The sequence below is a fragment of the Phyllostomus hastatus genome, unplaced genomic scaffold (assembly GCF_019186645.2).
Source record: "Phyllostomus hastatus isolate PE091 unplaced genomic scaffold, TTU_PhHast_1.1 phas_contig_40, whole genome shotgun sequence".
Lineage (NCBI taxonomy): Eukaryota > Metazoa > Chordata > Mammalia > Chiroptera > Phyllostomidae > Phyllostomus > Phyllostomus hastatus.
In genome coordinates, this window is record NW_025333872.1 from 17748457 (window position 1) to 17770145 (window position 21689).

The window sequence follows — 21689 nt, forward strand, 5'->3', positions numbered from 1 at the left end:
AGCACTTACTTAGGTTCTCTAAACTTATACATTTCACACTATCTTATACCTACTTGAATAGAATTTTTTAATAATTACAAATATGCATGTCTTTTCCACTGTATGTGACAGTGCTTTTTAAGAAGGAAGGTTCTTATGCTATCCATATTTCTTTTAAAATATTTTACTCATTTATTTTTAGAGAGAGGGGAAAGGAGGGAGAAATAGAAGGAGAGAAACATCAATGTGTGGTTGTCTCTCACGTGCCCCCAACAGAGGACCTAGCCCCCAACCCAGGTACGTGCTCTGATCAGGGATCAAACCAGTGACCCTTTGGTTTGCAGGCTGGCACTCAATCCACTGAGCCATACCAGCTGATGCTATCCATCTTTTATTAACGTATAGTTAATACTGGGCTTGTCACCATAATGTGTGCTTATTTAATATTGAATGAACATTATTATATAATAAATCATGTAGTTATATTCTTTCTATGGATTAATTTTAGGCAGAAATATGATAATAGAAGCAATACATTAATATCTATTGACAATTTTTTTAAATATTATGTAACTAATTGCTCAGAAAAATTGGCCAAATTAGGTTAAAGATTCTAAAATCTCTCTTGCTGCAGAATTCTCAAAGGCCAAGAAATCCTATTAAGGGACAAGGGATGGATACTTATTAGAGAGAGAGGGAGAGAAGGAACGTCTAGTTTTCTCTAATTTAAGGATCAGAGTTCTTGAGCATTTTAGTATCTATATTCATCAGAAATATTGGCCTGTAAATTTATTTCTTTGTTGTGTCTTTACCTGGTTTTGGAATTAGGATAATACTGGCTTCGTAAAAAGAGCTTGGGAGTCTTCCCTCATCTTGAATTTTTTGGAATAGCTTGAGAAAGATAGGCATTAGTTCTTTGAATGTTTGGTAAAATTCACCTGTGAAGTCATCCTACCTTTTGTGATAGCATGGATAGAACTGGAGACTATTATGCTTAGTGCAATAAGCCAGTCAGTGAAAGACAAATACCATATGACCTCACTTATAACTGGAATCTATTGAATAAAATAAACTAATGAAAAAAAATAGAACCAAAGACATGGAAACACACAACAGACTGATAGCTGTAGGAGGGGAGAAGGGAGAAGAAAGAGGGTGAATAGTGGAAAGGGGGGCAGGGACTAGTCAAAGAACACGTATGAATGACTTATGGACATGGGCAGTGGAGAGGAACTGACTGTGGGCAAGAGAGGTGGTCTGGGTGGATGGGGAAAAAAGGGAAAGAGAAAGAAATTGGGACAACTGTAATAGAATAAACAACTAAAAATAAAACATAAAAAATAAAGAAAGTAAAAAAAAGAATCTGAGTTCTTTTTTTAAGTTTTTTTTCTTAGATTTTTATTCATTTTTAGAGAGAGAGGAAGGGAGGGAAAAATAGAGGGAGAGAAACATCCCTCTATCATTGCCTCTCATGCGCCCCCTAATTGGGAACCTGGCCCCCAACCCAGGCATGTGTCCTCATTGGGAATCAAACCAGCAACCCTTTGGTTCACAGATCCACGCTCAATTCACTGACATACACCAGCCAGAGCAGAATCTGAGTTCTTTATGTATCAGTTCTGAAAAATGAACCCATATGTAACAATGATAATGGTTAGCCCTATAATAAACATGTAGTATACCATGGTTCTTAGTTCTTAGTACATATTAACTCATTTAATCATCTGAACTCATATAATATTACCCTATGGGTCAGATACTATTAACATTCTCACTTTATCTATGAAGAGTCAGAGGCAGAGAGGTGACATATCTTGTCCAGGATTATACAATTAGTAAGTAGTGGGCCCAACATTAAATGATACAATGATATGTGCATGATAGCTAACTATAGATAGATCGGTAGATAGACACAGTGAGTTAGATATTTTATGCATTAAAATAATTGTTGTTTTAGGAGGGGTTTCCAAAATTTTTCATGACTCAAGGTACAGATATAAGCATTTAGTATAGATTACTGTAAGAATCATACAGATTAGAAATATTATCATGTTGTGCAGCTTTGCAGGAGTTTCATTGCAACATTGATTTTGACAGCCCTGATTTAGAAACAGTCAAAAATCTTTTAAAGGTGGTATGATTAAATAAACTCTGATGTAAGCACTATTTTGCATCAGAGGTCACCAAGAGTGAGGTCACCAATTTGAAAAATGGTGGAGATCTTTTGTTTAAAAAATAGACAAAACCAAGTGTATATGGCATTCTGAACAAGGCAAAACCACAGAGACAATGAAAAGACTGGTGGTTGCTGGAGGGAGGGATAAACATACAGAGGGCAGAGGATTCTTCAGTCAGTGAAAACACTCCCTATGACAGTATAGCAATGGATATATGTCATTATACACTGTCCAAACCCACTGAATGTACAACACCAGGAATGAACCCTAAGGAAAACTAAAGACTTTGGGGGATTATGATGTGTCAATAGGGTGCACCTTTGGTAACAAATGTGCCACTCTGGTGTGTGATGTTGACAATGGGGAAGGGTATGCATGAGTGGGGACAAGGAGCACATAGGAAATCTGTAACTTCCCTCAGTCATGGTGTGAACCTAAAACTGCTCTTAAAAGTCTTTAAAAATACATAAATTTTATCAATTGTGTAGTTAAAAACCCATAATAACAGTCTATTCTCCAAATGGGACTATGTATGGAAGAAAAGTTTTGGAAGTACACGTACCCTGCTGATATCCACGTCAAGGTGACCTATCTCAAAAGGATTAAGTGATCATGGAAAACTTGAGCCTTATTTATGACTTGACTATTTTTAAATAATAAAAATTTATATTAAATATATGCTATAAAACATTCTAAATAATTAATTCCAATTGTTATTTCTGGTTTTGATTAATATTTTTGTCCAAGAGGCATTACTTTACATTTTATCTATTAGGCAAGAGATAGTGCCTATTGGAGTTGAGAATAAGTGCCAAAATTTTCATTTTAGTGACTTTTGAAAGACTTGTGCTAAGAAATCACCATGGTTTCCAGCAGGGCCACCAAAAACTGTATTTGCCTTCAAAGTTCTCTAGTTTGGAGCACATGATTTGTAATCTTTCCAAGCAATTCTGCAGTGAACCTGGACTTACCATTTGCCCTTTTATTTTTCAAAATTCTTAATGCTCTATCCTTATCAGCAACAATATAGGATAGCATCTTTCTCTCAGTAGGTTCTTTCCAATTTTATCATCCCAGTGCCTTTGTACCTTACAGAGTGGCTGACCTAAAATTTAGCTATAGCTTCCATTTCCCCCCAACACCCAAATTCAAATAAATATCCATTGCTGCCTCATCATGAAAAAGGCTTTTCTCCCATAACACGTCTGCTCAATCTTCTTGCCAAAAAACTGAGAGGAACAAAGAAGGACCGTTTCTACACAAAACCTGGGAGCTGTTGTTCAGTGTATATTCACCTAAAAGAAGAGGTTAGTTTTGTCCATTTGGTCAACACATTAACTTGAATAATAAGTACTTTGGGGCTTTCTGTTTTATGCTAGACATAGTTCTAGGCTGTCCCGTAGGAGTACAAAAGAATAAGGAGGTATTGAGCAGTTGGAAGGCAGGAATCTTTGAAATAGGGAAGAAATGGGGTAAAGACAGAAAGAATAACCCAAATTTTAATTCCACTACAGTAATTCAGACTTTCAGTATTTGATTATTTGATTTGCAAAAAAAAAAAAAAAAAAGCAATCAGGCAAACTTCTACTAAAACTCAGTCCTTCCTCTTTTCTTAGCCTTGGAGTCTTTGCACAGTATTTTATTGTAAAAGCCCAGTACTGTTACAGAATTTATTATTTATATTTGGGTAATTTTAAAATTTTGCTGGCATTTCAAATCTCTGAAGTATCAAATTTTGTGTTTATATTAGCATTCCCTTTCCTTAAAGCCCTGTCTTTTAGGCCAAATTCTATGAGACTTTTTCCCCGTCTGCTTGATTACTACTTATTGAAAGGTTAAGTCTCATAGACACAAACCAGCTACTTTCTTCCTTTTTATTATCAAAATATGAACTTGCTCCAAAACCATCTACCACATATTTCACAGAAATGGTTGCCAATGACAAACTTTTTAAAAAGAAAATATTGGTCTATATTACAATAATTTTGTACTCTAAATGGTGTTAGGAAACTGGTGAAAAGTTACGTGATTTCTGCTCCATATGTTTTATTCATCTCTAGTTATAAAAGTACATTTGTTACTTGTGGTCAGAGAGAGAAGATAAACAGAGTCCACCAACAGGGAAAAGGACTTTGATGGGTCCGGTCTCCAGAACGCCTCTGCCGGAGTCGTTCTGAGCTCTAATAATAAGTATGCAACTTATGCTTTTCCCTTTATAATTTCCTCAAAAAATATTTACTATTCTATTCAAGGTTTAACAAACCTTTTTCTTAATGCAGTCTGCTACATTAAATTAAAAACATTTCAACCAATTTCAGACCATTCTACATGAAAAGAAAAATATACAACTTTGACAGGCTAGTATTTATAAGGAAGGAAAGGTCTTAGAAAGTTATTTTTCTCCATCTTTCATATTAACCAATTACAATTTTTGCCAAACTAAATATAAAGATCTTGTGAAGATCTTCATAAAATAGCTTGGTAATAAGGCACTACTAACATGCTTTATTTTCAAGTGAAAAAGATGGTCAAACTTATTTGTTGGAAAATTATTTTAATACATTGCTCTATAATTCAGTATAATGTATTTTGGTACAGACATCCTCCGTCTGCTTCTGTTGTTAAATCACCCAGTTGATTTATTTCTAACATGATTCTCCTGGTGCCCATACTTTAGGAAGTTTGCAATGAATCCCACTTAGTATTTCTGTTGAAAGTCCCAGATTTAAAAAACAAACAAACAATTTATGGGTTCTTATATGAGTTATCAGTTTCAAATGACTCCAGAGAAAAAAATGAAGATTTCAGGAGTCATGGCAAACACTGTTTGCATGTGTCTTTTTGAATGAGTGAAGCATTCTAATTTGCTGAAAAAATGTGTGCAGGGATTATGTCCATTTTATTTGCCAGCTCATCTGTTGTGCCTCACATGTGGGGACCATTAACATAGAAGAATACACATTTTACAAATGAACCAGCATGTTTAACTAAGTTGAGATGTTCCAGGGTAAGTTTTCCCCTTCAAATAGACTTTTTTTATTGATAAAGATAATTTCTTGGAATAAAATAGCCATCATTTTTTATCTAAAAACAGCTTAGGAAAAGCTATCTGTAGCCTGGACTAAACAAGGCATTTATTGGCCTAAATAATATGATGAAATCATTTCATATTTTGGCAGTTAGACATGATTAGATCAACTGTACTTTTATCTCCTTTCTACCAATTAATGGATTAAATTGCAAACTCATTGGGGTCAGTTGTGCATTTGTAATATTTCATTGTTAGACTTTATACGTGTGTGTGTACCTACACACACTTAAAGCAGATTATCTAGATAATAGCATTCTAAATAATTCATGGAAATATAAACATTATCTTAATTTCTGCTTCTAATGTCAGAAACATTTAGGCTGCCTATTCACAGGCATTGTTTTAAGTAAAAAAGAGTTATTTTTGTGTTGAACTTACCTGGTTACCTATCCATACTTGAGAGGCTCTGTGGAAGTCAGCTCAGCAAGTTGTGCAATTCAGCTTTGGCTAGACTTTGTTGATGTAGCCATTTCATAATTTTATTACTGCCAGCTTGATTTTAATTTGAACTGAATCTTTCAACATATGAAGGCAAGCCATACTTATTTTAAAATGAATTACTGAGTGATTCACTGATGAAACATTCTGGGGATGCTAGAAACATTGCTGCATGATTTAATAAACCAAATAAAGGTATATCCAGAGGGTGAATTTATTGTGGCTACTTGATTTGCAACATGTGACCCCATAACTCTCCATGCACAACTTCTGCTCCAGCTCTAACTTACCTCCAACACTGGACATTCTGGAGGAGTCCTGATGAGAGCTGGATTTACTGCGGTTTTGGTTCTTTCGTTTGTTGGCTGCTCTCACTGATCGAAGAAGTACCTCACTTGCCTTAAAGAAAGCTACCATGAATGGTTGCTTTGACTGAGGCCCATGTCTCCCCACAAGACCAGCGGATTTAACGTTGATACTGCGTCCTAGAACAGAAATACAAGCACTTGGTTTATAAAAAAAAAAAAGATAATGTTTACCTGATATGAATGAATTCTGAGGGTACTTTGAAAAAAAAGTTTAAAAACATTATCAGAATGTTTTCTTTGCAGGCCAAATAGTCTTATAAACATTTGGAGTTTACTATTACAGACAATTATCCACGCTTGGATTTTCATTTTGCATCATTCTTCCACCACAGAACACCCTCGGGCTGCCTCCACTAACAGATATTCTCAGATCTGGAAGTCGGCAATGCTATCCGTGGGAAGGCTTGACTACCACGAGCCTGGAAATGTCCACATTAAGTAACAATTTCAAAATATTAGCTATGGGCTCTTCTGCATTAAACTCCCTATAATTTTCCTCTAAGTGATAAAAGCTGAGTGGCTGGTTGGATGTTTCTACTTTCTCCAGCTTCTTTCAAGCTTTCAAGCATTAGTTAGTGCTGATGGCCTCCCCCCATCACCCCTGGCCTGTGCCCAGCAGATTTTACAAAGCTGTGCTCTACTTCAAGCTCTTCAAAGGTCATTTCAGAAGCCCCTGCTGGGGATGGAGCCTTGTTTTAAGTGCCAGTGTTTTCTTAATGTGAAATGATTTGAAGTAAACATGAACATTTCAGAATTTCCCCTTCAGAGTTTTGACACAACTGAATGTTTACTGAAAGGATTTCAGAAGAAGCAAACCAAGGCTGGGGACTTTCAGAAAGGAGAAAAATGCCAGGTGGGCTTGGAGACTGACCTTCATCTCTCAACCAGCCTGCACCGCAGACCTTTCTGAGCCAACTGGTGTGGCTGGGAATCAGAGAAGAAGGGCCTGTACAGGACTGAGTTAGAAGGCAAGGTGGCTTAGGGACTAGAAGTAGATCTTAATAAAGAACCTCTCCCATTGGGCTAGTAATGATATTTATAATAATGCGAAATGTTTTGGAGCACTTTTTGTGCGTGTGCTAGGCATTTTATTGATTTACGTGAGTTATTTGATTCTATAAATAGGAGTTACATATTATTATTATTTCCTCCTCTTACAACTCACTCTTGTTGTCCTCTCTAGTTTAAAGTAATCACCAAAAATATACATAATATTTTTGTATAATATATATATAATGTATATTAATACTATAATATATATGAAGAAAACCATTAGCTGATATCTAGTTCTATTAAAATCACCCAAAGAAAATGAACTCTTAATATTAACTTGTAAATTTAGTTGAAAATTACTCAAAACTCATGCAAATTTTCTATTCGACATACAGAAATTAGCAATATTTGAGGAGTGATAAATAATGTGGTTTGGAATATGTGCATGATTGACTCTGTTTCATCCCATAGGGGATGTGCATGTTTTCTTAAAATATTTATTCAGTAAAGACTGTGGAGCAACCTCAGTCCATTATAAGATCTGACCTACCTTAGAAGACAGAAAAGGAAAACAAGTCCCTGAAATTGCATCAATGGCATTTTAGCAAGTAAACTCTCACTCTTAACAAAATTTATTTTGGCAGCATAAACACTTTTGTGTATACTTGTATTGTGCAGAGACCTTCTACCATCAGAAAATGAGACCGTGTCATATGAGGCTGTGCAGCTGTTGGGACGGACACAGAGGTCCTTTAAATGTGGAGGTATTGATTAAAAAAAAAAGAAGTGTTCACCAATCCAGCAGCATCAGGATCCTCAGCAAGTATTCTACAACATATTGGCAAAACCTGTTTGGTTCCTACCAGTATTAAAATGGCATTCCACCTCACAAATGCCACTACACACAGTCCTACCGAAGAAAGAACTTACAAATAATCAAAGCAGTAAACCTTAAACAAATAAGCATATAGGTTTCTCTTTTAAATGCAAACTTACAGTGGCTTTATGCCAGAGTCTATATTTCTTAGAAAAACTCTATCACTGGCATAAATGAAAGAGGCAGTTTGATTTGTGGTCAGAGCAGTTTCCATTCTACTTCCACTGTAACAAATGTATTAATTCAGCTCAGACTTCCTCCTTCTGGCAGCCCTTTTGCTGTAAAAAGAGAAATTAGAAGTTCCAGCCAAATACCATACCTTGAACTGACCCACTTCAATACATAAACACTTTTACAACATGTTTATTCAGGTGTAGCACTTGAAATTGGTTTAAGATGTTTCCAGTGACAGAGAGCTCAGCAAAAGAAAAAAAAAGAACTGAGAAACTTAACTGTTATGGAATAGAATAACTGGCAATCTGTTCTTCAAATTTCTGATTTCTTTCCCTGTCTTGGAGTACAACATAAAAAGTATTTGTTGAGCTTTTATTTTGATTTTTTAATGAAGTGTTAATTTAACAGAAACTAAATTTTTACTTGTATACATTGATGACTGCAGAAATCATTTTTAATATATGATCTTTCTAATAGTGAAATAGGTTGCTGCAAGATGTTCACAAATGGAATGCAGTAAAATCGGTTTTCCATTCATTACAACACACACAGACCCTTTTATAGTTAAATAAGCACTTAACACAAAGTTCCAAGTTTCCTTTGGTTTTCTAGAGGGTTTCTTTTATTATTCTACAGACTTTCAATATTTTAATTTTTATCTGTAGAGATGTAATACTGCTCTAAAGATTTATGTTCTGAAAACTGTAAAGATGTGTGTATGTTACAAATAGGGGTTTCGTTGGCTTTACAAAGGTGGATATTGTGTGTGAAGCAAAGTACCCTTTGCACCAATGTGAACTCCCTTTAAAATAACTTTTGATATTATTAAGTTTCCTCTCGGTTTCCTTTTTACTTCAGCAATGAGGTGACTATTAAGATTCCATAAGTTAATGCTTGCTCAGTTACTCTTGGTCTTGAGCTACACCATAGCTTAACTATTTGACCTGCCCCTTCAGATACAATATACCTACATTGATTATATAGACTCAACCTTTTAAATGGCGGAACAGTTGCTTTGTTAGAAGTGCTAATGGGAACACAGACTCTATCACATGTATTAAAAATAATGAATCTTTTATCAAATGTAGTTGAACATGTTGAATTTTATTATTAAATGTACAGTATGTTTCAGATATTGCAGACATAAGTAAAGGAGACTACCTTAAACATTCTGATCTAGGAAAACTATATGGAGGTATGTTATCACCATGGATTTACTTTTACAAGCTGATCCTTATTTATGGTATCTGGTTTAAAATATATAGAATGATAATAGATAATATACAAAGATTAAACATTGAATATACAGTGAAAATAAAAATGGGGTGAAATAGGAAAAGAGTATTGAATTAAAAGGGTAGTAAGAACATCAGCTTGATCCCAAGCTTAGTCGCCTTAGGATTCAGACATATCTAGGCATAGCCAGCACACTGGTAGGCATAATTCACTAGGCAACTATTTGAATGAGGATGGAGTAACCTCATGAGAAAGTCATCCTAAGGAAAAGGTGAATCCTTAATTCACTGATTCAGAACAATGTCCCAATGGGTATAAGGAAGCAGTGGTTTTATGTCTGTAACTCAGAGATCCTTCCTGTGCAGCTTCAATAAGTTTGCATGACTAACTCCTAAAAAAAACCAAGAGAATTCAAGAAAACCTATTAGAACTGCTTTTACTGAAAGTTCCTGTAAAATACTGGGGAGGCAAGACATCACTACTTTGGAGTGTGGTTAATAATGTGACACAAGTGGTGAAACACAGGTTCTCCCTGTGTCAGAAGAGAGGCATGCCAGCATCTCCACATGGGCACAGGATGACAGAATGTGGGTCTAAGTTTATCTCCTACACTGTAGTCAACATTAGCATGAGCTTCAGAGAGTGGCAGCAGTTCAAAGGTGAGCAGAACATTGGGACTTTTAAGGTGTACCAATAACTGTACCAAAGTGACAGACAGTGCTAGTGAAGGCAAGAAGTGGCTGTTTGATCAAGAAGACACTTTTCTTGCATTATATCCATGACTTAATGCCATACTCTAAGCAGATGAAAGGGAGGTGATCTGTTCAATGGGTAGGGTGATAACAAGAGCAGGAGAAGAATTTGTTTGCTGGGAGTTGTTCCAGCTTAAATACACTCAGGGTCTCCCACACAAATAGGAGGAGGGAGGAGATGGGAAAGGTTCTCTGAAGAATATATCAGAAATCCAGTGATTTCACTGAAGACAGCTAGACCCAAAGAAACATTGTCTGTGTCCAACTATCCCAGGTTTGTATATCATAGAATTTTTGGATTATAAAATGAGAGGGGTAAAAGTGAAATTCCAAAGTTTGGTATTGGCAGCAGTATTGGTCTTTTGCATCTATACGAGTACTCATTAAATCTTTGCATGTAAAAAACTTTTAGAACTATTTATATCTTGGCCATCTTACTTTCTCTCAGAATGATCATATAAGTACCAAGGGAAGAGAAACAATTTGAACAGCAAATATTTGGTCTTATAATTTCTCAGTTTTATTAACTACAGAGTGAATAAAGATGGGGCTAGGATGATATCTTCTAAAAAGAAACAATTATTGTCCTCATACAGCAATCAAGAGGGAAGTATGTGATGCTGGGGCCCATACCCACTAAATTCTGTCATAACTGAAGCTGGGGATTCAAGACTGTGGATCTGCTTGAATCTGTGGACTCTGACCCTTATGACTTTGTTGAAGCACTGGGGTCAGGGAATTGTATTCACATCTGCCTAAGGACATACCATTTCACATTTAAAGTCACAGAGAAGGTAAGCTGGCCAACCAAAGGTCCATCCCAACCTCACTGGTTTTGTATTTCAGATCATTCTTTTTGGAAAATGTGACTTTCAAAATGTTTATTTCTTTAAAAACAGGGTTATTAAAGGAGACTCTGACATAAAACAGCTCTTTAGAGACATGTTGATGTTATAAGAATAAGTGGTTCCAAATAGGAGCATTTAGTTTCCTTCCAGAATATACAGTTTGGAAAACATTCATCTGAGGCTTTATCAGAGTCTAAACGTTCATATCACTCTACAATGTTAAGCATAAATTCCAGTTTGTTTTTTCTCTTATAAACCCACAGTAATTGACTGCTTAACCCAAAACACCTGTGATAGAACTTGTGCACAAATTCTATTTCCTTCATTTCAGAAGAGATTCTTGCAGCATCTTTTGTGAATGATTTTGTAGAAAATAAATCAATGCATTGTTTCTTATTCACATAGTCTCCTGATCTTTACTTATGTTCAATCTGTGATTAAATTTGATTCTGGTACTCTTAAATTATTGTTTCTAAACTCTAAATTCTACTGGAATTTTAACCCTTTTAGAAACAGATGGTTTAAATGTGCAGAATTCTCTACCAAGCATGTAGACTAAATCATTTTAAGTCAGATATTAAGGAATGTGGAGAAGATACAATTTTCTTTATTTAAATTCCATAAATACTTTAACTCAGTGTAACCTTAAATTAAGTATATTGCAATCTAGCTCTGAATTTCAACTCTGTTATAATTTGATGAAAACTTAGCATAGTTTCTAGTTTTATAGTAAAAGCATAGACTTATCACCAGCTATAAGTGCATGGATTTGAAATATCACAAACAGAATTTTACATTTGTGCTCAGAACTTTCTTGTTTTAAGATGGTTTACATTGCCTTATAAATGCAAAAACAAAGAAAGTCTTAGCTTTTAAGCTATTTCTGTGATCCTGGAAACTCATAGTTAAGTGGTATTTAGAAATATTTTAAATTAAATTTATTGGAGTGCCAGAATAGAAGGTAGTAAGATTTTTGAGTGATTCTTTATTATAATTCTGGGATTCAAACAAACCAAACTCTCCATGCAATGCCTGTGCTACAGCTTCTCATTCTCTTCTTTATAGTGATATTTAAAAGAGTAAATTAAAAATAGCCACTTTATTTTATATTAAATTGTATTTACAATTCTATTGCCAGTATTAAAAAGAATCAAAACAAAAGAAGGAACAAATGTAATAATATATGAGAATAGAGATAAGATTCTGTGGCTGATGTTAAAGGAGAAAAGACACAGTGGAGCTGTGCAAGTCACAGAGGGCAACTGGGAACTGAATCCTGAGGCACTGACATAAAATGGGAGTTGAGGGTTACCTGCAGATAATAAATGTGGTTATAATTCCAGGTGAAATGACAGTAGAAGGAATCCATTGTCTTCAATGATTGGGGTGTGTGAGATAGATAAGTTCAAAGGAAGTAGATACTGTTTTAAAAGTTGAAATTCCTTCTGAAAATTTTGCAGATGGGACTATAAAACCCTACAGTTTGAAAACATGGTGGGGATTAGAAAAGTGGATATTTGGTCAGAAACATCTCAGCATGCTGACTAATGGCGTGATTGATGCGGGGGTAAGACAAACAGTTGAGAACCAAAGCTCATGGAACTCCAGGAGGAAGGGCCCAAGGAAAGAAAAGCTAAGAACCATAAAAGAGCAGGGCCAGAGTTGTGAGCCTAGTTGTGGAACCTGTCCAGAACACTCAAATGTTTTATGCACTGAGGGTGGGACTGAGGTAAGGGAAAACAATTAGTCTCTTTTCATGGAACTTCATTTTGAAATGAGGAGGCATACTGTAACTTGGGCCATATTTTCAGATAGTGGAATATGAATCTCAAACTAAGAATTTCAATTTACCTTCACATAAGCATTACTTATTTTCTTACTTATTTTTTATCTTTACCCAAGGAGATGTTCACTGATTTTAGAGAGAAGAAGGGAGAGAAAGAAGGAGAAAAATATCAATGTGAGAGAGAAACATTGATCAGTTGCTTCTCATACCTGCCCCAACCAAGGACCAAACCGGCAACCCAGGCATGTGCCTTGAACAGGAATCAAAATTATGACCTCTGGATTATGGTACAAAGCTCCATCAACAGAGCCACACCGACCAGGGAAACACTTACTTTTTAATAGCTCTTCTCTTCATACAGGATGGGACAAAAGTAGGTTTACAGTTGTGAGTATGCAAAACACAGAGTTTATTCTTATATTATTTATTATTGTATTATTTTCTATAGGAACAACTGTAAACCTTTTGCCCCTCCATATAAACATATAAAGCGCCTTTCCCCTGAGGCCCTATGAGTTTTACAGATAGTATCTGTCACATGATCCAAAAGACTGGTCAGCAGTTGGTCTTACAGCCCTCATTTATTTTAAGAAAGTAGAAACATTCTTTTCAGAAGACCATGAGAAAAGTAATTTTTTAAGTTTTTCCCCCATTATGTGACTTTTTTAAATAAAAAGTGCACATACTTCTTTCCTTTAAAATCATAGGAGATTTAAATGAATATAATGATGAAGGTTTTCAGCAGAAATCAACAAATGGGGCCTTTAAAAACTATTTTATATGTTAATATATCAACAAAGAAAAGATTTTAGACTTCAAACTCATGTTAATTCGTTTCATAGCAGTGAAGTTAATTTTATTTTCTGCATTTTATCTATAATAGGAGAAAGTGGTCTTCAAAATGAATTTAACGCAGTTGCTTGGGAAATTTATTCATGTCTAAAGAAAACATTATTTTTTACCAGCTTATATAATATATAGTGCAAAAGATTTTTTATCCTACAGAAAAGCATGGTTCACTAAATGTTTGACCTTCCCTTTCAACTTGACGCATGACCATAAGCTATTATTCTTCTAGAATCTTTACAATAGGCTAGTACTACCAGAATGGAAGAGAAATATATTATTTTGATACCTAATAAAGAGAAAGAGTGAAAAGAGTAAAAGGTATTTTCCCAAATTTGTAGTAAAGAACTGATACTGAGATGTCTAATGTCTATGCCATGATAAGTGTCTACTTTTGCTAAAAAAAAATGAGTTAAGATATTTGGGACTTAATTATTTCTTATACATACGAAGACTGGACACAAAAAATTCTTCTGAGTGATAAAACACAGAACTTTTCTTCAACTGCTCACATCCTTGGTTATGGCAAGAATGTAAACTGGCCTGCCCCACATAAGGACCAGTCCCAAGGTGAGATCTCACACCACTTTGATTCCATGGTGGCCCCCAGAACAAGAGCATCCTTCTGAGCTGTCCACATGCAAAACAATAGTTAGATTTCTAGAGTGTTCACCTTTGGATAAGCTTGGGTCATTGGCATCATCTGATCTCATAACATAACTAGAACTTTCATGTATCTATCAGACAAATTACTTCAAAGAGAAATCATTTGATTATTGCTGGTACCCGAAAGTAATAATAAGCATGCCTTTCAAAGGATCAGAGAAACTGGGAATTGAGAAGGCAAGCTAATTCAATACTTCTGAAGTTAAGAAAGAAGCAGCAGCTGTCATCTATTGAAGTTAGGTATATTGATTTACATACATTATCAAATTTACTCATAACAAAACAATGACTATGTTTCAAATGAATAAAAGCTCAAGAAAGGTCAGATGTTTAACTCAACTCTGTCAACCCTACAGTACTGTTATTCCTTTAAATACACAGTGTTTCCCTTTGTTAGGGAGTGTTCAGGTCTGATTCTTTCATCTTAGGTCTTTGCTTTTTACCTTAAGACTGGAGGAAAGCCCTCCATCTCATAGGTCTGTCAGTGACCCACAAACTGTGCCTGTCAAGAATAGCGTTACAGCTGTTTGTTTTGTTAAGTTCAAAATCAGATACTCCTTGCCAGCTATGAAAGGGCAGGTGGTTTCCCTGGTTTCTATTCCACTCAAATTGAAACCTGACACAATACAAAGAAATTGATGTGCATTTACTTTTAAGGAGCTAGGATACATAATTTTCCTATCAAAATAATTTTCCTCTAATTTTAAATTTTGATCACCACTTACAACATATACTATTGAACTTGCTTGTTAGATGCTTTTGTTTTGGTTTTCTTTTTTCATCCTGTGAGCTTATACCAGGTGTGCCAAACTTTAACTCTCCACAGCACAGAACCACAGAGACTCCTAATACCTCACACTGACCAAAGGTTCTCTCTTCTTCCCATCATGCTCCCTGTTCATGATGCAAAGCCAGTGCTGCTGTTAGTTTTGCAGTATGTCTTTAAGAAATATGTACCAACAATAAGTTAAACTTACAGCAGAAAGAACAATGGGAAAAACAGAGTTAATGCTGGCATAGGCAAAAATAAGGAGAATTTCATAATCTTCATGGTCCTAAGTTGATATAAGCATGAAAATATTTACCCCTCAGATTATTAGTTAAACCAGGGTTATGAGAGTCTAGAATGAGGAATATAACAAACAACAAAACTGGAATATGTTCCTGACATTGGCATTTGTTGGGCAAGATTGGTGCTGTTCTGAATTAGGGAAAATCAAAAACAGAAACACAGATGTAGCCAAACACTTCCATATCCATTTTCATTAGGGGAAATGTAAAAGATGGTAAAATACATCTTGCACCAGATATTGAAGCAAGACTAACTCCTCTTTGTCTCTGCTTACTTTTAAATCATTGATTTCAAAATTCTATTTTTATGTATGTCTTTGTGTTGTGATGGTAAAATTTGGATAAGCAAATTATGTTTGTAGCATGTAGCTCTCATTCATATATAAACATACTATAAATTAAAACAAAGGAAATGACCTTTAAAACCTAGTTTTGAAATATTGTGTATAAAATGGACAGGGTAAAATACCAACTTCAAGTTTTACAAGTTATTACTGAATATATTCCATAATCAACCTCTGTTTATAAAGGAAAATTATTTTCTTATTACAAATTATTACACAACACCAAACTAGGCTATGAGAGGCCCATTTTAGAGTTATAACATGAAAATATAATAGTAGATATCAAAAATAGATATAGACATTCAATAAATCAGAATAATGGTGCTTCATTGTCAACAGAACTGAGCTATATGTAAATTTGAAGACTGAAACAATTTCGTTCAAAATATGAGCTTTTTAGAAAAGCACTCCTGGTTCATCCAATGAAACTGTGCTTATATGGGGCAGGGTAGGGGGAGCTAAGCATGCTGACAAATTAAAAATGTGTTTCATTGCCAGAGATTTTTCTTTTTAAAAAATTTCCCCCAATGTTTTGCTCCCCAAAACAAAATTCAGGTAGTCCAAGACCTCTTTAAAGTTGTAACAATACCAATTCACGGTCAGCTTTGATGCTGGGAGAAGGGATGTTCTGATGAGAGAAAGGACTGATTTCATACTGACTTCTGCAAAATAATAAACTAATACATTTTTTGGAAACTGCATTCTTGACTAGACTCAGGGTGAGTTTGGGGCACTCTGGCTTAGATCACAAACTTGAACAGCTGACACTTGAAAAGAGTTGGGGAGAGAGGGATACAGGATTCCTTGACGGGGAGATTGGATTAAGGGAGAGTAAAGCAGAGAAGGAGAGAAAACAAGAAAAGGAGAATCTATCAAAATGCATGAGTGAGCAACACAGGGCACAAAGGAAGGGGGAAGTTAGTTATCAAATTAAAAATAAAGAAATCAAATTTGGCTAAATTTAATTACACGTTGAAGTCAATCCCTGGCAAGAGAAAAGTCACTTTTCCTTCTTTTCAATTTATGAATTTATCAAATTAACTTTAATTGTGTAAGGAGCTAGGAGAACTATTGAAGTCTGTAGTTATATTGGGAAAACAAAAAATATGATAAAAGTGCTATACATTTTTTGGGCCAGATCACATTTACATTCCAGACAGAAAATATAAAAGCCCATGGGTAGTTCCAAACATATCCAATATAAAATTTAATTTTGTTCCATAACAATAATTGGTAATAGCATTGTTTTATTTGGAAATTATAAAAACAGTTTTATTTAGAATTTACACAAACTTCATATAATTTGTGAGAGTCATAGCATCTAAGACCTCTGAAAACAAATCATTTTCAGACTCATGGACAAGATTCTTAAACTAAGGCTAAGTTTACTCATGTACAATATGGAATAATGATGAAAATAAAGTAGACATTCCATTTAAAGAGCTTAGCAAATGCCTAGCATTTAGTAAGGTCTCAGGAAATGTTCGTTTCTTTTAGTTATTAAAATTATCCTGACTGACCCTCACAGCAAATACATGGTTTGAATATTTATTTAAAATGAACTAAAGATGTACCTAGGAAGTAAAACCTGGATTTAGTCATGGAAAAAGAAAAAAAATGAGATATTAGCACGGAAGAGTAATTAATGTTGATAAAAACACTATAAAAATCAGGGTATATAAACAAAAGATTTTCAATTAGACAGAAAATAAGTTTGGATAGAATTTCAAAATAAAATATATTTTATGAAAATGTTATATGATTGATAAGAGAATTAATAAGATCTTGGGTTGAACAAAGTAGAAATATAGCAGTGGTTCAATATTTATGTTTAGTTACTCTCGTCATGAAAGGCATATTGATGATTTTGCTCATCTTTACGCAGCAGGAAATAGAAAAAAATCTAAAGCATACAGGAAAATTTATGTTCTTTGATGTACTTTAAGACATTATATGAGCTAGAAAACCCATAGGTCACAGCTTACATGAGTTGGGAAAATCAACAAGTACTGATTTTAGACACCAAGGAAAATCTATGTCATATTTATTTTCAGTAGACATCTAGTCATTTTCACATAAAAATATAAAGAAATTCTCATTTTTTAATCATTCATATTAAATGACCAATGTATGTTTAGCTATATTTTAAAACTCTCTTCATGTCTTGATTCATACCAAAACCAAAAATTTTAGAAACAGATACACTGTCATAAATTAATTTATGTTTTCATGTTTTGAAATGCAACTGTAATATGCTCTGGAAACAAATTGATTTTGCTTTGTTATGATACTGAAAAAATTTCTCTGGCACTTTAAAAAGGGAAAAAAGTAAAAGGAAATACACTAAATGCTTTAATAAGAGCTCTCTGGAAAACTTACTAGTGATAGATTTTCAGTAGTGAACTTGTATCTGACTCCTTATGTGATAACTTGTGAATGTGTGTCTGCCTCGATATTCTCTTTTGACACACACACACTTATCCTGAAAGAATGTGCATGAAATGTGTTGCTTCCCTTTACCAGTTTCTGCATCTCTGATTTTATATAATATCTTGAGTTGAGTTTGAGTTATCAGGCATCTTTATGACAGTACATTTCTATTCACCAAGGGCTCTGAAAATAATATTTATATATGTAGAATGATTAAAATGTAAGTATATGCTTCTAAATTACAATGACCTGATAAATTATCTCATGCAATATAATAATCCCTAGGCAAAAGGTCAAATAAATGGTGAATGCTTCTATTCACATGTAGCTCACTCTACAATACAAACAGCTCCATAGCCGTTAATTTCTAATTCTTAGCCACGTTTTTCCTTGTGCCTTAAATCTTCCTGTTTTGTACACTGATTTAGTTTCTAGATTGCTTGAAAAAATACAGCTTTACTTATTTATTTTACTTAGTTAAGTGTTTGAAGATGAATATTCCTTATCTACTCTCACAATTTATTCTTTTATTTATTTTTTATTGTTGTTCAATTATAGTTGTCCATTTCCCCCCCATTACTTTCCCCTGCCTTACCCTCTCCCTACCTCCCAAATTCAATCCCCCGCATTGTGTTTGTCCACAGGTCCCTTATACATGTTCCTTGACTTGACCCTTCCCCTTCTTTCTCCATTCACCCAAAAGTCAAGCCAGTATACTCTGATTATCCTTAACGTTAAACGGTACATAAAGAACTACTTCTTTTATACTAATGTTTACCTAGGAAAATCATGGGAGTATATGTTCCTTTTTTCCTTCCAGAACATTTAGCAAAATATGTGATCCTTGCAGTTTCGCTGATGTAGACTCTCGTTTATTTATTTGAAACCAATAGTCATCACTATAAATTCAGCAAAAGGGAGCCCTATGCTTTAATGAACAAAAATGACTTAATTGTCTCATAAGATGGAGTTCAGATAAGGGAAAAGAATATTATCAAATCTCAAAATGTTGAAAAGATCCTCTGGTAAGTGGATATAGGTTAACTTTCTCAACCTTAGATAAATATTAATGAGAAACTATAGTCAGTAGGACAAAAAATATATCACCTTTGATCTCCAAATTTCTTTTGCTACTTATTAGCACTATATCAGCTGATATTCAGATTAACCAGCCACATTAATCATTTGACCCTTGACACAGATAAATAGTTATCTGACAACAACTTAACTTGGAAATTTTTTACTGAGGTAAAAAAGAGTGTCCTAGAGATCCTAAGGATAACACAACAAACTTACTTAACCAAATACTTTCATTTATCAATAGCACACTTAGGAGATATCACAGAATACTGTAATTTTGAAGAAATTTTTTATCAGTATGTTAAATTACTCTGTAAGTAGTAAAAAACAATAGGAATAAAAAACACCTCAAGGTGGTAGAAAAATTACTAATCCTATTCCTTACTATTAACGTAGATGTAGCAGTTGTCAATTTCTAGGAATGAGCAACAACAACAAAAGCGTCCTATGTCCCAGAGTAGATGACATGGAAAAACCCTGGGTAATAAAATTTTTTAAAATACCCACTTTTAATTTCATTGTATTGATAACTAAAACTAAAGTTAAGACTTTTAAATTTTTGTAATAATGATAAGGAAATAAAAGAAGATTAAATTCTTGGAGACTTTAGGAAAGGTCTGATATATATATTTATATATAAATATAAAAAGATATATATTTAAATATAAAAAATTTTAAGAAACAGAATAGAGAAAACTCTTGTGTATTAACAAGAGAAAAAAATGTAATTTACCTGCTTACAAAGTCTGAAAAATATAACCAAAAGATGTTATAGTCTAAGAAGAGGACAGCCATTACAATGGTTCCTTTCCTTGGCACCTTCTCTGATGTACTTCCAATCATTTCAAAGGTAGCTTCAGTTTCTGATTCTTTTATGGGAAATATTCATAAAATAGGGGTTTTTTTGCATTTTTCTATAAATATTAACACAACATATGTATATTAGAACTATCAGACCACTACTCTTTACCAAAGGCTGTTAGTGTTTCTTTAACCATATATATTCTATGAGTATTAAAATACTGCTTATAATTCTACAATCTTTGTAAGAAGTCATGTTGATATGTAAGTTTTGTTAATAGGTTTACTAGTCAATTACTGGTAATTTACATTGAGGCATCTCTGAGTTGTAAAATTTTCCTGATGGTAATTATCCTTCTATATAACCCTATTGAGTAACAGGAAGCTTGTTTCCGTTATATTTTTGATGTAATTACTTCTCTCCAAAATAACTACACTATTTTTTTTCTAAGTATAAAATGGTTGAGACTCAAGAAAAGTACCATATTACTAATAATACCATAGTACTATAGTACAAATAATTTGATATTCAGTGGTGTCTACAAATACAAAACCAACATAAGCAAGCAATTAACCTTGACACATATCTCTGAACATTCATTTCTATTGGCTTCATACCCTAGACCAGAATATATTTCAAAGTTTCCTATCAAAAATTATTTCATCAACCAAAGTTATTAGTAACTATCTATACACTGTGCTACCAAATCAATATTTAAGAACATATGTCAATAATCTTACGTGGTGGACTATCTTGGTGGACTATCATTAGTGAATTTATATAAAACTTCCTTAAAACGCATGTAAAACTTCTACAAAAAATAACTGACCCCAAGTTAAAGGAGTGCCACCTGGAGTAAAGAAAAAGCCCCTATGAATTACTATGTAGACAACTGAACATAAAGACCTGCATTCCTGTCTTATTATAGGGTATTCTGGACCCTATCATCTAATACAGACTTACACTGTCCTTGTAAGATAATTACTGTAACACTCATTTCATTGATACTATGGCTAAACTATGAAATATTTTGTATGAGCCAATATTTAAATCTAGCTTTCCTAATGATTTCATCTTAGAATTTTATTTCCAGAATAGAGTTATTTACTTATGCCACAAGTTTGTTTGAAGAAAAATGGATTTTAGAGTCTTATTTAAAAAAAGAACCTTACAATGTTTCTTGGACATTAAACAATACCTTTACAAAACAACACTTTGATGACTTGAATACAAATGAATCAGAAACATACGGATTGAATTTTCCTTGATGTATTAGTGGGTTTGAATAGGGAGGAAAAAAGTCATTGGCAAAATTCATTCTGAGTATTGCCAAACCTAAAATGTCTGAAAACATAGGCTTTTTAAAAAGACATTCTAATGATCCCAAAAATACTATCTTTGTTTTTCCATCTCTAAATTATTCTATAAACCCAAGTTTGAAAAAAGAATCAATTTACTTGGAAGGTTAAACTATATAAAGCATCACACGACAGAAAATTACAGTGTTTAGCGTGAAAACCCCATCTTTGACCTAGATCAAACTACTCTATAATAAATCTTGTGTGTGTGTATGTGTATAGGATAATATTAACACTTACCAATTTTCAATAACAGTTTTCATAAAGTCCTAATAAGTCAAATAATTAATATATTTTTATAATTTAGGTAATTGAAAATCTAACAATAAATTATAAGACAGGCCTGAGCTTACTTATTTGCTTTTAAAAAGAG

At 33.9% G+C, this 21689-nt stretch overlaps 1 protein-coding gene across 1 annotated transcript in view; it reads right to left on the reverse strand.

Moving 5' to 3' along the window:
• Positions 1-21689, reverse strand: part of BMP5 (bone morphogenetic protein 5) — a 117453-nt gene that overhangs the window by 10584 nt on the left and 85180 nt on the right. The window contains exon 4 of the mRNA XM_045843343.1: positions 5976-6170. Coding sequence (XP_045699299.1) covers positions 5976-6170 — 195 coding nt within the window. The remainder of the gene's footprint in view (positions 1-5975; positions 6171-21689) is intronic.